Source organism: Hylaeus anthracinus, unplaced genomic scaffold, assembly GCF_026225885.1.
Source record: "Hylaeus anthracinus isolate JK02 unplaced genomic scaffold, UHH_iyHylAnth1.0_haploid 12001, whole genome shotgun sequence".
Lineage (NCBI taxonomy): Eukaryota > Metazoa > Arthropoda > Insecta > Hymenoptera > Colletidae > Hylaeus > Hylaeus anthracinus.
This window is the reverse complement of record NW_026534348.1, coordinates 6,909,140-6,927,496: the sequence shown is the minus strand read 5'-3', so window position 1 is coordinate 6,927,496 and position 18,357 is coordinate 6,909,140. Positions and strand designations below refer to the sequence as shown.

General features: G+C 36.2%; 1 protein-coding gene across 7 annotated transcripts in view; it reads left to right on the top strand.

The window, feature by feature from the left end:
- Positions 1-18,357, top strand: part of LOC128891134 (regulating synaptic membrane exocytosis protein 1) — a 145,866-nt gene that overhangs the window by 69,502 nt on the left and 58,007 nt on the right. For 6 of the 7 annotated variants that reach the window (XR_008460764.1, XM_054150367.1, XM_054150369.1 and 3 more), the window contains exons 7-11: positions 6,620-6,779; positions 7,646-7,918; positions 10,749-10,947; positions 13,854-14,026; positions 17,426-17,494. Coding sequence is in view for 6 of the 7 variants with exons in the window: in XM_054150367.1 (XP_054006342.1) it covers positions 6,620-6,779; positions 7,646-7,918; positions 10,749-10,947; positions 13,854-14,026; positions 17,426-17,494 (874 nt within the window). In the remaining variant the exon portion in view is untranslated. The remainder of the gene's footprint in view (positions 1-6,619; positions 6,780-7,645; positions 7,919-10,748; positions 10,948-13,853; positions 14,027-17,425; positions 17,495-18,357) is intronic. The other variant, XM_054150368.1, reaches the window with a different exon arrangement.

Below are 18,357 nucleotides of genomic sequence, written 5' to 3'. Positions count from 1 at the left end.
TGCGAAAACGAGTGAACTTTCTGCGAACTGTGATATTCACATTCGTGTATTGTGTTCGTTTCTGAGGAATTAGAGCCCTCCGTATCCAAATCTCCCTTATTCGAATAGCCTAATATCCGAACTGCGTAAACAAAACTTTTTAAAGCGGAAGTCTACCTAGGACGGTTCAATAAGGGTGCATATTCGTGAATTCTTTCAACCCTTTGTGGCCGACGACTCTTTCGCAAATATGTCAAGCGTCTTACAAGTAAAACGTTATATTTTGATAGTTTGTCTATATTTACACCTTTAAGAATATAACTTCGCAAAATTAAGATCTGTATTTTACTTTGGTACGATAATTTATGAAATATTTCTATGAATATTTCACTAACCGTACTTATGGTTTTCATTCCTACCAGCAGACAATATTACTTTACGAAATTTATGGAATATGAAGTTCCTTTATGGGCTCGATCGTAATTTCCCTTCTCCCGTATTCGATGATTTCATAAACTCGTCGATGTGCTATTAGTAGTTTTCGAAACTCTGCACCATATGTGGTATTTTTATTTAACGATTTATGTATCTCTGACCGTCTGAAAGTCATTGTTATATCGCGAAATCTAAAATTATCGAAAGTCTAAAGGACTTTCTATTAAGGAACTAAAAAAATAAATTTCAAAGGTCAGACAGTAATGAAAATAAGTCTGGACAGATTTCGTGAATTCGGCGACGTTAAAAAATCAAATGCTACGATAGATGTTCAATTCAATAATCTACGATAGTCTCGAGACAAAATTTTAAGTGTATAGAAATTTTCACGAGTTTTAGCTTGGCAGCCAACGTGATATACATTTTTTTTTTCTGTTCCTCGATTACGCCGAGATGACTGGACCAATCGGGATGAAACGTTTTGCATCTTATAGAGCATGTACTCAAAAATGGCAAAAAGAAAGTTAGCAAAAGATATCACGTGATGGCACCCCTCCTGCTCGTCGCCTTCGACTTGTTTATGCAAAGTCGATATTCCGCTAATGAAAGCAGGACCACCTCAGACAACAGATAAAATACGTTGCTCATAATCGCACGCCGTAGATTCTCGGCTGGGGGCTCTTTTAGAGACGTAAGACGAACTTTTCATAAAAACATCGCCGAAATGCGGCACAGACGTTAATATACGATAACATAAGAGACGACATTATTTATAGGATCACCTGATATTTTCGATGTAGCGATGTACTGGCAATAAAAGACTTCTAAGAAACTACTGAATGGCAGAGAATGAGTAAGAGAACGGTTGACTTTCGATCGTAAGAATTTATTGGAAATCGTTTTTGTTGGTCGGGAGAAGAATCGACAGAATCTCATTTCATTGGAAACGACTGCGGAAACGAAAGAAAGTGGAATGAAATTGAAATCAGAGACGAAGCTGTGACGGGGACGCGACGTGGAATGGGCGTCTGTTAAAGGAGATACGGAAATCGGTCGAAAAGGAATGAGAAGGAGGTCGGGAATGAGAATTCTAGGTCTTTAAATCTTTACCCGGTATATAAACGGAAATTAGCGGTTCGCAACAACGAAGGATCCGTTTCAACTCGTGTAACAGAAAAAGTTAAACGATATACGTACTTGTTTCCTATTCTTTTCTGTTGCGCCCAATTCTTATAAATTCGTTTTCCGTTTAACCCTTTGAACGCGGGACAATTTTTTCTGGAAATTCTAAGAGGGCTAGAGACGCGAATTTAAAGAAAATATCAGCTTACACGGAATCATAAAACGGAACATTTTTCTATTTATACAGTTGCATGCAAAAGTTTCCGGTGAAAAATAATTTTGGAATTAAATTATGTATAATAGGTGTGAAGTAGAAATACAAATATATCATAGTAAAGAGCTATATACATAACTATACGTAATTTAATTCAAAAATTATTTTTCACCGGAAACTTTTGGATGCAACTGTAGTTTAGAAGACCTTTTTCCTTGAAATTCAATTCTTGCAATGAAATTCTAACATTTTAATTTCTATTTACGAAACTAGTACCCTATAAGCTGATATTTAAACAAAAAATTATTTCCACAGTATTTTGTTTACAATAAATCCTCATTTTTCGCGTAAAGAATTCACTGTATCCTTTATAATAAACATGTTCCATTTTCGTTGGATCATTTTGTTTACGCAACGAAATGCACACGTGGAATATTCGAAGAGGGAATAGGGAACCGAGGAAGGAAAGGATGAACTCGAAAGACACGTCTTTGGGAAAACAGAGTCGCAACTATTCTGACATCTCGTAGCAGTTCGTCGACCACCCAAATAGAAAACACGATCTCAGTTTTCAGTGATACGATACCAAAGAATATATGTTTTTCTAGTTAGAAAAGAAAGGCAAAGGCTTTAAAAAGATGCGGAAAAATAAAGTTGGAGAAAAAAGATTTCTTCCACAACATTGCTCATCATTTCAAAATGACGAAAATCGTGTCATAAACAATGTTCGTATATCAAAAACACATGGGAGATATTTAGGTGGCCTCGTTCAGTTGACACACTCCGTATAAGTAAACGTCTTTTTCCGTTTCCGCTAATATTGATTCTGGACGATTAATTCCGAGGCACTCACGGTATGAGCAGAAAGTGATCACTCGGAGCTGCGAATAAAAAAATGCACGTTCGATCGATACCCGCACTCGTAGCTGTCATTGTCGATGCTCGCGATGCGTGCACGTGAATTGCAGCCGAACACCGCGATAATACCTCGCGACAAATTTATCGGGTCTAAAGCGGGGGCTCGAACGGGTGCAATTAGCGATGGGAATCTCAAAATTAGATCCCCCGATTCCGTTAAAATCTGACGCAATTTCCCCGATTACACCTTCAATTGGATCAGCCCGTTTGCACGCTCGAGGCACTCGCCCCGAAATTCGCTTATCGATCGAGCACAGGCTAGGACAAATGCCAAAGCCAATTAACAGGGAGGAAGAAAACAATAATTCCCTTTCGCGAATCGGATCGTGTCACGCGCAGACACGTCTGTTTGCCGTAAATAACGAATTTCCTTCGAAATCGTTAAATGGCCGTGCGTTTCGTTCTGACGCAGCGACATCGACGTTCGGCGTCGTCGGGAAAAACGGATTTGCTGCATTTACATCTCCGCGGACGTCCTGTTCCGTCGAGCCCTTTCAATTTCAACACGGGAATGTCGGTGATTTTCCATTCCCAACAATGACTGACGTCTGTTGACAACAACCTGTACCGATGCGATGCGGGGCTGTAGTGCGTTACTTTATTATATTAACATCTCAACGCACGTGGTTTTTTTTTCCCCACTTCAATGATCGAATATGATCAATGTTTTATTTGTATTGCAGCGTAGTTCGACAATTTTTTACTAAATGTTTGTTTTCGAAAATTAAACGGTATAAGGATGAGAGAAATATACAGGATCTACTCGTTAAGTTATGCCATCATTTTTTAGGTATTTCCGGTAGTGCGATCAACATCCATATAAGTATTTAGATTAATTCTTTTGTACGAAGGAATAATTGCATCGGATTTAATATTTCTACGTACATACACATTTTGTATAGCGTAGCTTAACGATATACGTATATATTATTTTACCGAAGCAATATTTTGTTCTTATCTTTCTTTCGTTAAAAGAAATATTATGCTAAGGCAGTAAACTATACATGTACAACTCTATATGACAATGTTTATTAAATTGCCTATGCACGTATATATTATACATTTATAAAGGAAACAAATCATTTTTCATACCTTCTTCTCATATATTAAATACCTTCCAGAAGAACCATTAAAACGGTAATAGCAACAATCAATACCCACCATAACAAGAACAAAATGAAACTTAAAGTTATGAAAGAAGAAAATGAGTACCAAGAAGAAAGCTGTTGCGCACTATCAGTTTTTTATAAGACTAACAAGGGAAGTCTGGCAACTCGGAAGTTCAAAAGAATGCGAAACTTTGCGGAATTGTAGCTCAAGTGATGCTAATAACGCAATTTATTTTTTTCGGGAATAAAACGGTCCTAAGGGTGAAAACACCCACTCAAAGGAATCGTGAGTATTCGTGTTATTTTTAATATCTGCAAAACTACTGAAGGCACTGAAAGAAAGTTTCATTCGAAGTTTCATTGTTCTCTATATCCTCGCGATAGTAAAGAATTTTATGAAACGAAAGATTTTTTACGATTTCGAAGGGATTCGCGATAATATGAAAATTTCCAATTTCTTTGAGGTTATTTTTTCATTTCTAGGGCATTTTCATCGATTAAAGAGAAAGAATTTAGAAGAAAGAAACAATTTTGGCCGCGTGAAAATTCTAACTATATCCAATAATTTTTGTTTCGAGAACGATTGACTCGATAAATAATTAGTTTGCTGAAGTTTATCATAGATATATTGACTAATAAAGAAATAATTTGTATTTAAATTTTAACGTACGAATGAACGTCTGAAGTCAACAAAACAGATACTCATGTTAACACGAATTAATGCCAGCATCACTTTGAATAAAATATATTTTATTTGTGTAAACTACAATTACCAAAGATACTAGTAACAGTGAGTTTAATTGCAATAAATAATAACAGATATTAAATATTATGAATTTGATAAATGTAAACTCGCTCACTCATTTGTTTATTAAATACAAATTTTAAACTGCCTTTAACATTAATCTCGTTGCAATTTCTGTGTTTATAACATTATATATAATGAACAAAATATGTCACTTTTGTCTGTAAGCTATTTTTATTTCTCTCTTCCATTTCTTTTCAAACTTTAAAGAGTCATAATCCATAATTAATTGAAATGTGCCTCGCTAACGGTGTTTGTATTAACCAGCAGCGAAAATCAATATTTATTCTGTTTCATTGAATTCGTACCACGTTAGAAGTTTGTCGATTATACAACGGTAGTAAATTAATCCATAATTAATTGAAATGTGCGTCGCTAACGGTGTTTGTATTAACCCGCAGCGAAAATCAATATTTATCCTGTTTCATTGAATTCGTACCACGTTAGAAGTTTGTCGATTATACAACGGTAGTAAATTAACGTAGTACTTTCGGCAACGGAAAAGTAAATTTAAATTATGGATACTTATTACGCAGTTCGAGCGAGATTAATCACTCAAAACGTAACCATCGCTACTTTTTTTTAGATCAAATCTAAAAATTGATATTTTTATGAAATTCTCAACGCTGGATTTAACGACGTAAAATTTAATTTGAAAGAAAAAATTATTTCTGTCATTTTTAAATGAAATTTTCAGACAAGATAAATGTATCGGAAAATCTATACCCACCGTTATTTATTTCATAATGAACCTATCAGGTCGAAGTTCCGTTTAATACAGTTTCAACGTGTGGAATAAATAAAATAATGATATCCCGATTCCCTTTGTTGATTATCTCATCACATGGATTAGTTTCAGAATGAGGTAAAATGTGTTATAAAATTAATTTTTATACATTTAAGTCTAGGTAGGTCTAGTTAGGCTTTGTTTCAAAATGAAGGAACACCTGTTATGAAATGGGTTTTTATAGAATTAGGCGCGGTATAAAAAGTTCTACAGAAGTGTAAATTTTCGATATCGTATCTATAATGATACTAGTAAATTATTTTTGTATGAATACCCCTTCTCAACGTTTTCAATGCGATATAAAATTGTATAATTGAGTTTCACATTAATGACCTTCGTTAGGTTTCAGGAATAAATTTGAAATTCAACTGAAACCATTTCGCTATCGGAGCAGCGTCATCTTTTCTCAAGAAGAAGAGAACACATTATACCTACAGAAACGAAAACTTTTCTTAAACGTTCCACTTCTGAAGTTGCTATTTCACGCAACGAACCAACCCTTTTGTAATAATGAAAAGATTTTATAATTAGGTGAAATGTTACGGAATAATCTGCTACCTTGTCTGCCACTAATATTTCCTTTTCTTTCGTTTGCGAGATGCAATTGATTTAAAAGTTTAAGGTTCAGATTCGTTACGATAAATCAAAGACTCTCTCTCGTTAATGAAATAAGTCGTGCATGGAATTATCGAATTCGTTAAGTCACCCAGAAATTCTCATTCTAGCTTTTTTTTTAGTCTTTGCTGATGGATGTCAAGCATTGCGATTTTAATTACGCCTTACATTATAATCGAGCGATTCTTTATCGAGAAATTGAGAAATACGCTTGAGAATAAGTTTTTAAAATCGATTCGGTAGTTCCGGAGATTATCTCCTGCGTACAAACAAACAAACTTGACTTCTTCGTAACATTATTAGTATAGATATTAGTATAGATTGTACATATATCCCAGGTATCTGCAATAAACATTTCTCTCTTCACCTGTTTTCTGTAACAAACTAGATAAGGTTCGAAGTGTGTGTCGAGAAATATTATTAATTGAAAGAAAACTGTCTAGCTGTCACTGTTACTGCTTATCATTCATTGTTTTCCAGACGTATCAGACAATTTCCCTTCGATCCAAAGCTTGATGTGTGAGTGTACAGTTTTCACCCCGATGTGAGCATTGTCACGCCAACTCCTTCATACTTCCATCACGCAATGGTGTTGTTCCATGGGAGGCTCTAATATATGTGTCGTAATGTTATAGTTTCGAAAGGTTGCAGGGGAACGCCGCGAAGACCTCAGGTGGGAAAGGGATTTGGATCGCAAGAGCAAGTCTAGGGCAACGTCACCGGATCGCCATCAGGTCGATAGGGGAAGAGGTACCAGTCCCCAGAGGGTTGGCGTCGAACCTTCTTCCATCGTAGGTAAGGATACTTGTTCGCGATTTATAATTCTTTGTTTTCCACTGCATGAAAGTTATGTTATCGTTACGGCCACAGTTTCCTCCTTCCCGAAGGAAACTTCTTAGCGGATCGGTGTGAGAAGGATTATTATTTCTGATTTACTGCTACTTTGCGTGGTCTCTCTGCGACGGTGATTCTTACTTTCTGTGGCAGTGAATATAGTGTCATTCCATCGTGTCAGAAAGCATTAAGAGGACATGGCACAGTAACATTTTAAAAAAATCTATTTTTCCCGAAAGGATAAACTGAAAGCATAAATAATGCGTTTTATATTACCTTCTTTGAAATTCCTTTTCCCTCTTACCCTATTTATTTTACTTTATACCGACTAAAAAGTACGAAAATTAGTACCATGGTAAACCAGTACGGAGCTTTTACGTGAATTTATTGTTGATATTAGAGTTGATCATTACGACACGCAAAGAACGAAGCTAATCAGAGCACTTCGAAACATCGAATTGTATTTACCTTTGGCTATGGAAATTATAATCTCTGAACCAACTATTCTGACTCGTACGTGTATTCGTAACTTTCTGAGAAAGTGTAATTTGAAAATAGAAACAAGAAAAGATTACCGAGACTTAGTTTGTTCAAAGTAATGTAAAAATGTAGAACTGTACAAAAGAAAGAGCGTTCCTTTAAATATATAAAATTTTTGTAAAGTTATTGTATTATTATTATATCATATATATTATAGGCTTTCATTAGGTGGACACAAAGACACCCCTCCTCCTCTCCCGTCCGCCTCCTTGGTAGTCGTTGCAACAAAGAAAGACTCGTTATTGCAAGCGGCTTAAAGTAAATTCCTTTGGTCGTAATGTCAACAGATCCCATCGAAGTGGACGAGGAAGAGGAACGTCGTAGCCGAGCTCGCCGAGCCAGTACTGTTCGCGTTAAATCTCGCATGACTAGGCAAAGGTCGTACGACGACGAGATGAAGAACATGATCGCGATGTCCGGGGTTGCCGGACACCACGAGCATCAGGAGCCTTGCCTGAGGCCTCCGACGAATCTGCCGCGACGAGCATCAGCTTATGACTTTTATGCAACCTCAAGTGTCATCGCGGCTGCCCAGCAGAGAGCATCGATCTCGGCCCAAGGTAGAACAACTTCTTCGTTATATTTATGGAGTGCCCTAGAATCTAAGTCGGCCATGGTCGACGTCTTTGTTTTCATGGCACAACAGATAAAACCACTAATTATCGAATCCGATGCGTTCTATCGGCGATGGGCAAAGTTCTGGTCTAGAAATACATCTCTAACAACGAATAAAAGAGAGGCAAATTCTCGTTCGTTACTGGTTGAAGAAAGATTCGAATATAATAAAATTAGAATTACGGAATTGCAAGAGCTATTATTCATTACTTTCGGTGTAAATGTAATTCTTTCCAACGTTTCGTGTCTTGGATTCGAGTCCCATGATTTGTAATTATTACAATTTGAGTTACAATTTTAAATCTCGTTCGTTTGGGAAGGATACAAATTAAAAGGATTTTTTCCCAAACAAAGATTAATGTTTGTTCTCTAGAAAATGTACGTGATATTCAAATAGATACAAGCGATAATCTTGTTTCGGATTTCATCAAACAGTTGTTTACTAGGTTGTTTGACTCGAGTGACACTTTCTATTACGCGAAATCGTTAACTTCTGTAAGTCACAATTTTCACTTAATTTAAAGTTATACCTGAGAGCAGTATTAGCTGCTCCTGGCAAATGCATGATCGTGTTATGCTTGGACCGTAATAGTTAACCATAGGAGAGTTTCAAAAGGACGTACACTGGATTATCTCCCTCGTGCCTTTTGCAGCCCTTACGGCTCAACGAAAGTCCTGCGGTCATGTAATCGTGTTTAGCTTCCTTCAGCAACTACAGTTTCTGGTTACTCTCGTATGTATCCATACGACAATCCGGGCCTAACTTCGTTTAATTTTGGTTGGATCTCTAACTCAAACTTTAATCCTCGTTGGTTGGAATATTTTGTAACGTTATCAATGTCGTTTTAATACATTTCTACGCGTAGCCCTTCGTATATTAAAATTCTTACTTTGGGAAAACACCGTAATTACATTTCGTTAATTCGTCGCACGATACGTGATATGCGATACGTCATGTTTGGAAACTTTCTGTTTTAATCCTTTGCTGTATCATGTCGCACATTCGTAACTTTATAACGTTTTCTAATATAAACATGTTGTTGGCGTAGATAGAAACACTTTCAACCCTCTCTGTTGGCCCTCGTCAACTGAGTATCTAAAACATCGATAGGCAATGATTATATTGAATAGAGAAAAGCAAGGTTGCATTTCTACATATACATGAGAAAAAAGATAGAATTATTTTTAATTGTAATCGCATGTATGTATATTGTTTAGTTTAACTGTTAGCTATTAATAATTTAGCTGAAGAGCATCCAATAAAGAGGGTCGAAAGCGTTTCTAAGTTTGTATCGAATAAGCTAAATACAAATACGGGTACAAGTCTAAACAGATAGTAGTTTCTAATCTAGCAGGCACATTCGAATATATATAATATAATATAATATAATATATAATATAATTAATGATTTTGTATATATATATATATATAATATAATATAATATAATATATAATATTATTAATGATTTTGTGTATATATATATATATATATATATATATATATATATATATATTCATCTAATTAATATAAAAAGTATCGATGTAAACAAATACATAGTAATACTAATAAGGTAAATGATTTTTCTTCATCTTGAATTTCATAGTTTCACGAAATCATAGAAAGCAGCGATCATTACTAAGAACACACGTTTCCTTTATCTATAAACGGAGACACCGTTCGTACATAGAGGAGTAACGACATGTTTAATTTAAGCAAACATTCAATTTACGTTCAGAAGCTGTGTACCAGTGGTGCTTGCACTTACGCACTTGGCACCGAAATGAAGCGTTAGACCCTCCAATGGAATTTAGATTACTGCCGTAACTATTTGCCACAGTGACTACGTCCATGGATCTACGTGTACATTCGGTTCAAACGACTTTGTCCGTACTACTATAGTTGCACGTAAACAGCGGTGGGAGAGGTGGTCCATTCCTAATCGCGTTTCGGTTATTATGCAGCTGGTAATGTGCATGCCAGACGCGCGACAATCCAAACACGTTTAGAAAAGGATTCCTTCCGAGGTGATTTTGTGCATTTGCAGTAATGAGAACCGAATCGTACGAAATCGGTGTACATATGTTACGTTCAAATGGAGGAATTTTCCTGATTCTACAGGGTGATCCGCACGCTAGTAGACACAATGGACAACCACAATAATAGCCGACCGTCATTGTAGACTTTATGACGGTGATCCCCGCAAAGAAAGCGGCTGTACGGGTGAAAATGTGTGTGTGCCGAGAAGAAACGTCCCTGAACCTAAAGATTAAACTTAAACATTTCATTCGCACCATCGAGGGTAGTTTTCACCCTTTAAACGTGAATATCAGTGGATATAAAAAAAATACGATAATACTTTTCGATGCTCGGTGTGTAATAGTTATATGTGTTCCTTGGAAGTTTGATTTCGTTGATTTCAAAGTGATATTTTTATGAATATTGACCGAAATTATACCCTTAAAGGATGGATGGATTAGGACTGTTTACAGAGTTCCAATTGTAGAATGATATTCACAGGATTATTTTTAGTATAACTTTATCGAGATGAAATTGTTTCATTCGCGGGAAAGGTGAGCCGTCTGTAAAGGGTTGATTTACCCAAGAAGTCGCGAGTTTATTCGATATCTTAACAAAAGAATAATATCACGCACGGTACTTTTATTTTCGTGGCTACTAATCCCCATAAATCTCTCCACTACTTTTTGCTATTATTTTATTCATGAATAATTGCGTAGAGCACCTGTTTACGTGAACGAAATTTTCTTTTTTTCAGGCAACAGGAAACCAGAGGAAAGACCGACCAGTCGGAGATCATCGTTCCGTGCAACAAAGCCAGTGATGCCGTACGAAGTCGGAGCCGAAGATGAATCCTTGATGAATCTGGAACCGACGCCTGTACCGGTGACCGTGGCTCAACCACCAGTTTTGGCTCCTGAAGAGGAACGACGCACCAGACGAAGAGGCTCTCAGTTGTAAGCATTGTATTATATTTTCCGAAAAGTATAAAATGTTGGTAAGATTTTTCTAGACGAAGTATATTATTCTTGGTGTTTAAAAAGTATATTTATTGCCTTTGAGACCATACAGTACTCACGGATATCTAGAATTACACTCGATGTGATATATTTTAATTTTAATGGGTCGGTATCATTATTATCCTACATGATTGTAATTTGTTCATTTAAATGTCGTAATTATACAAATACTCGATTAATTAAAGTTTCATGTACATTTGTATCCGAGTGATCTCAGTCATACATCCTTAAGATATTTCAAAAATAGTACTCCGAAATTGGAAAAAGAAAGTTACTGAAAGATACCACACAATTAACAATTACAGAATATAATTTTTCATCTAAACATGATATTAAAACACGTTATTGTGTAAACATATATTTAAAGTTCACAAAAGAGTTAATGAATCTTGTTTGTCGTCCACAATCTTGCATATTATGTATCACTGTACTTCGGAAATTCATTCCGACCAGTACGACACCCGTGTCTAACATTTAATACGACCGCAAAGGGGTTAGTAAAGTCTCGATTGAGTAATAATAAGGACTAATTAACGTCCTAATTCCTAAGAAGTAACTAAATTTATATTTCACGGTAAATAATTGATTATACTATTCGCATAGTATACACGAGTCGAGGTGATAATTGTTTCTGAGAAACGAAAGTAAGATCTAACACGCGAAGAAACATTAAGGTGTTAAAAAAAAGAGGTGTAATTCTCCGGAATCGTGTCGTGAACGCTAAATTGCGAGCATTTCCGCTGCCTTGGCTGTTCACTCTTTCAATGTGTTCCGCTCTTTTCTTCCCTTCTAAGGATGTGCTTGGCCGCGCAACCAGCAAAAAGTGGAGTAGATTGCAAACACGACGTTCCCGCCACTAGAGAAATAATTAATGCCACACCTATGCACGCAAGCCCTTGCGAACACGTCTTTCGTCTGTGGTAGCCCCGTTTCCACGATGTATGCGTCACCGCTGCTTCGTACAACCGTCTAAATATCCGCGGATTCTCATCCACGCGTTTCCGACAACGGTCTTATTAATCTCGAGTGAAATTACTCCGCGGTTTTCGCTACGTTAGCGAAATTGAAATTTAATACAGCCCCGTTGAAGTCGAAGACGAACTTGATCTTTAGAAAGTTGATACGAATTCGATCTAGAATTTTCATCGTTGGTAATCCTTTAGTATCGGGTTGCAGATCAATTTCTCTACAGTCTTGAATCTTAACTTCATACAAACGTAGTACCATAAACAATCCATACCTTCGTTTGCGTGAACGGCGATTTAAAAAAAGTCCTTCGAGGCCTTCAAAAGGATATAATAATACAGAACTTATTGTATCGAACAAAAGCTTGGTATCCGCCAACTTCGTTTCTTTAATTTCGTTAAAAAGAAGAAAGATCGAACAGTATCGTTTCTTTCTTATTTTTCTTCTTTAAATATGATGTTTTCTACAAACACGTTGTATTCGTTTTATTTTACGTTGTCTCAAGTATCAAGTAATATTAAATGCCAACAACACTATGGTTCTTCTATTATATGAATATTCACTTATCTCGACACTATTATCGCCCAATTAGTTCACGTAATGGAGTTCGCATACCGATTACTCATTCTGTTTCGATACAGACTGGTATGAAATTATTGTTTCGTTTTTCAACGCAGAGAAAACCGTTGGCGTTTAAGCTTTCTGTACGTTTTTAGCGTCAACGCTCAAGTACCGTCGCTTGCTTTTTAATTCGGATGTATTCAAATGGGATGCATCGATTGCTGAAAGCTAGCAGGTCGAGCAGAAACCTTGCGAAATTCCGTCTTTTACGACTTCAGCGCTTTTCGAGAACGTACCTTCTTAAGCCACTCGATGTTCTCGACCACAGCAAGAGCATTCTAAATCAGGCAGTCGTTTCAGATACTCGAGTCAAGAACTAGAGTAATTAGGATTGCGAAGGGGAGGGTAAGAATTACCTAAATGTGGGCTGTTGTTACGCTGATTGTGTTGCACTTCTGACGAGGGAAGCTAAAACTACATACTTACGTACTTCTATCGTACTTGTGTTCCATTTTACATACGGGAAGAAATTTAATCTTGTTTAAACTCGCCCGAGCGTGGAACCACGTAACCATTGTACTTATGCACTTCTATCGTATCAACATCGAAACAAAGTAGGAACCCCTTTAACGTCTGATTAGATTTGCATCTTTACAGAATGGAAATATTAGTGCGGTGATCAACTAACACTGTCGTGACGCAAGTTTTAAATCTATCAGGACTGAGGTGTAGTGAAACGTTGCGATGTACTCGTTAATGACACTTGTACAAATGTCATTGCAAGAGATGTCGCAAGCGAATTTAATTTACGTCCCGTAGCTATAATAGCGTAAACATGCAACGTGTAATTTGTTTGCATTGTGTCTCTGTACGTTGTTGTCACGATACTTCGGTATTAATTAACGGGGAACATAGAGTACTGGTCGAAACAATGTGGTTTGTTTGCCTTTTAATTTTGAGATTAACCATAGAACAAATTGTAAAGTGAAAGCAATAAATACCGTTTTCATGAAGCTTTTAGAGAATATTAGGTTTTCGTATTTACGCGTTTGTTCCAGTTATATTTCTGTTCGTTGATATTATTTAGGATATTGGTATTTATTGGTATTATTCATATATATATATATATAATACATATGTATGAGACGGATGGATACTTTTATTTAATTGTATGGATTCGGAATTATCATAAAAATCCATGTACTATATAAATTCTATTTTTCTTAAATGCGTATTTGCAAAGAAGCTCTTATATGAACTATTATTCAGTACTTCGGATACTTCATTTTTCTCTTTTTCTCTACCTTGTATTTCAGACCGGATATAAACACCATAAAGGCGTTGACATCCGCAGTTCCAGGAGCAGCAAAGGTAGCTCCATCGGTCGTAAACAGAGTTGCAGCCGAAGATCGCGAACTGGCACGACAGGGAAGTCTCGTGGATGGAGAGAGCATCAAAATCGTTATTCACCACGCAGACAATGATATGTGTAAGTATCTTCTGAAATATTCTTTCATTAAAATCCCCCATTTCTCGACAAGACGGTAGTTGTTTTACGAAACTTTCATTGTTTTCTATGCCCGAGGCGATTCGTCCGATAACAATATCTTCGGTTAACAATATCTCGGCGGTTTGAGGATATTCGAGGATATTCCTGTATAATATTGTTAGCGTAACTCGAATTACTGGGCTAATATTTCATCATTATTGATTTTATTGGAGATTGTTAAATGTAACAGTATTATGGTACCAAACTGACTTTTATTGATTGTTATATAAATTTTATTGTATCCTTTACTATTAATCCGCTTCAGTTTCAGTTAAAAGCTGCAAAACTTGAAATTTTCTATTTAATAAAATTAAGTGCGAATATTCTTCAAAAGTGTAAAATGATACGTTTGATTTTTCGGACATCATTCTTGCATTCCTTAATGATTTCTGTAACCTGAAACTTGGAATAACGCATACAAAAATATTCATTCGCCAGAAAATTGCGTCAGAAATATAATTCAAACTTTATGAAATAATCTTGAAAACCTTTTATCGTCGCTTTGTGTACTTTGTCTAATTGCATCTCTTTACAATACTTTATAAAACATACTATTTACATTTCTTTATAAAAATGCAGATATCTGTTTCGGCACGCTAAGGAAAGATTTTTAATTATTCAAGAATACATAGTAAGCCTACTCTTAAATATTGCATTGCTAATGATTCGATAACATGCCTATTTTGTTGGAAAATTAAATAACCCTGTATCCCGAATCTTTTATTATTCATTTCCAAAGCCAGTTTTCCATTTTTTTTTTTTTTTAGAAAACGAAAGAAAAGCATACAACGATATAAAATCTATTAACGATGAAGATACTCGTTTGCATCGGCGATTAAATTCTTTTAATCGGGAATCGGCTATTCCATTCCGTCGGCAAATGTTGTGGATACCTCTGCTCCAGGGGGTCAACTCTGTAACGACGTCCTCGTCTGTTAATGCGCAATGAAAAGCGGCGAATAACCTGTTAAGCTCGTTCCTTGTAACGAGAACCAGTCCTGTCGGCTTTGCGAACGCTATTCACGGAAACCGTTTAATTGCGACGAATCCCTTAACGTCACACCCTCGTGCAGCTTAAATAGCTCGAAGAATAAACGAAGCAACGAAGACAAGTGTAGGAAACGCTGCTCTAAATTCCACCTCAGATTGCACGAAGCACACGGATTTGCGGAAATGTTGAATGTCGATGGTCTCGAGATATTTTAAAAAGAAGTTGCAGATGACATATGTTATTTTAAATAGTTTTGTCACGATAACAAATATTAGACGATGTGAAGTATCCTTTCGTAAGCAACTTTCGTCCTTCTTCTGGATCGGGACAGAACTCTGAAATATAATGTTATTCGCCCGGAAGTGTTTGTGTGTATTTTTTCTTTCTTAAATAAAAAAAAAACTAAACAAAAATTCCAAATTTCATACGTGAAAGACCTATTCATAACAAATTTTCTCGATATGATTTTCCAGTTTACTGGGCCAAAATACACAGGAAATATATAGCGGCATTGAGTGTACAGAAATATTTTTCCATTTTGTAAACCACTGTTATTATACGTTTCTACAGAATCGAAATTGTGTTCTTCGTGACATCGTTGAAAACCACTTGTCTACTTTCCTTTCAGTTTCTGATAAAATTGCTGGGAGTCTGTGTCCATAACAGGCGGTATACCTTGACGATAATTCCGAAAAGACATCTAAAATGATCTGTTATCCCCAATACGAGAGATTCTATGGGAAATATTGCGAACGGAACGAACGCTACGTTCCGGCTCGTAAAAATTCTTTCAGGGTTGTGTTCCTCGATAGAACAAAAATCTATACGCGAAGGGATTTATCCGTAACGGTAAACCTGAGAGTGAAAAGAAAGTACCTCTCGGAAGGTAAACCTGATCTTTCGACGCAATTTCTGGTGGATCTGGCAGGATATGAAATTTGATCAGTCCGCAGGTAGATTCCTGAAAAGGTTGTCATAAATATTGTATGAGAAGCTTTTCTGATATAGCATCGGAGAAACTTCTATTTTAGTCTCGGACATGAAGATACCATCGTGTACATACATGTATCCCAGGTAGCTTACGGCAGTTTAATAGTCGTTGATTTTGCAATGGCGTATCATTATTCTCAACATACCTTAAAAAAAAAAAAAAAAAATATACACGTCGAATCGAGTAACCTCCTTCTTTTCGAAGTCGGTTAAGAAATAAAGAGTTCTCCAATAGAGGTCTGAGAATTTTGTTTTCACCCCTTGTTCTAACCTGGGACGTTTAGTTTCAAAAATAAAAATTGACGTTAACAAGGAACAATGAATAAAATGATTTGTAATCAATTCTTGCATTATTGGGTTATAAATTTATCGCTTTGCTAAACGGATAGCTATTTTTGTCATTTTTCGCGGTCTTCGAAAAAATTGGGGGTTAGCTAAAAAAAACTAGGAGATGTCGGTTCGCTTTCTGCCAGAATGAACATCGATTGAGAATGGAATTGAGGGTATAAACGAAATCGTCTTCACGGTACATCGAGCAAAAGTCACGCGTTTACATTACAGAAATGAAAGCTGGCAGAATCTTTTTTTCACCCTCCAAACATTCCACTTTTGTTACTATTTTACTGGACTGATATTAAACGGAAAACATCTTCGTAGCCCCGAAAGATGTTTACACTGATGTGGAAGAACTAAAAAAAAATTAATAGTTACAATAGTAATAATATTAATAAATCAATTGAAAGGTTTGCAAGTATGAAAAGCAAGTCTTGCTTAAAAATAAGCATCGGTGTATTTTGAGTATTTTTATAATAATGAATTAATTGTAGGGAATTGTATTTTATGTCGTTAGAAAATTTTTAATATTAAAATGATCATTATCGTTCGCGATTTTGTATAAATAATGTTGCTATCTTATTTTCCTTGGACAATAAATTTGTTTGCTTTCGTTGTTACGTTCCGAAAAAGTGTCGCCCAGCATTGCCGCGATGGAAGATTATGGCCTTTCGATTAGGTAGGCCACACGTCGTTCAACGGACGCTGAAAAAAGTGCAGGAGTTCCAATGAGAAGTTTTGCAACACCCACCGTATTCCTCCGGACTTGGCCCCTTCAGATTTTCATCTTTTTTCCGGTCATTCCAGAACAGTTTGAATGAAAAGTATCTAAAATCCGCGAAAGCTATCGAAACGTACCTCACAAACTTTTTCTTCGTGAAAAACCAGGATCTACCCTCAAAGCTGAAAAAAATAGAACAAAATTTTACCGGGAGCTAATTGAAAACGTTAAGTTTGTTTGTCTGAAAGGAAATTTAAAAAATGAAAAAGAAGTACTTACACTTCTCCTGAATTTCTTGTTACAGCGCCGTGGGTTAACGCAAAAAGGAGGATAAAGCTGAGAAGAGATCCAGCTTTAGACAAAGGACACAGGAGTAAGTACATGATTTCGTAACAAAACCTAATTGAGATTATTTACAAAAGATTCGGCTAAAATAATTCCAGTGGTATAGTTTTTACATACCTCTGTAATAAAATATTACGTATTATAATAATTCTGAAAGTACACACCCGTTGTAAGCGTTCATAACAAACGTTCACGTCATCCGTGATCGTCTGTTTACAACAGAGAGGCATTACCGACCCAATTATCCACCACGGTAAAAGCAAATATGGCAAAAATGCTCAAATTTACGCAAGCGTGTCTTTTTAACTGTTGGATTCCTAACATTTTAATTTACATTTTTCGTAATTTGGGCATCAGAAACTCCTAAATGTTGAAAAAAAGATCATAATTTGTGGTGTCTCAAATTAAAGTTTAACCTTTAATTCGATTAAAAGTTACGTTTGATTTAATGATTAAATAAGATCTCTAAGAACATCATGCTAATTTTTAGGTGTCTAGGTATTCGTTAAACCAATTGTCTGATGACATTGTTGACTAGAACAATGAAAAGCTTTATTTTTAAATTAATTTTCGCATACTTAAAGTGGTTTCGAATAGGATCAAGATTCGACAGAGACACGTTTATATACATCGTAGTCTCGCGCAGTCAGCGAACGAGATGAACGAGTTTAAACCAGGGCTGATAAAGAGCGAAAGCAATGAAAACAACCGCGTGCCCCTAGTAGGCGTGCGAATGACGTTTAATTACTGGTTGCCCTTTCAGACAGGTTTGCTCACTTTTCATTTCTCTAGAGCTGTGGAGTGGATTGGTTATCACACCGCGTCAGAGAAACGCATCTGATATACAGGGTGATTCGAGAAACTCGGACAACTTTTGGCTATTTTCTACGA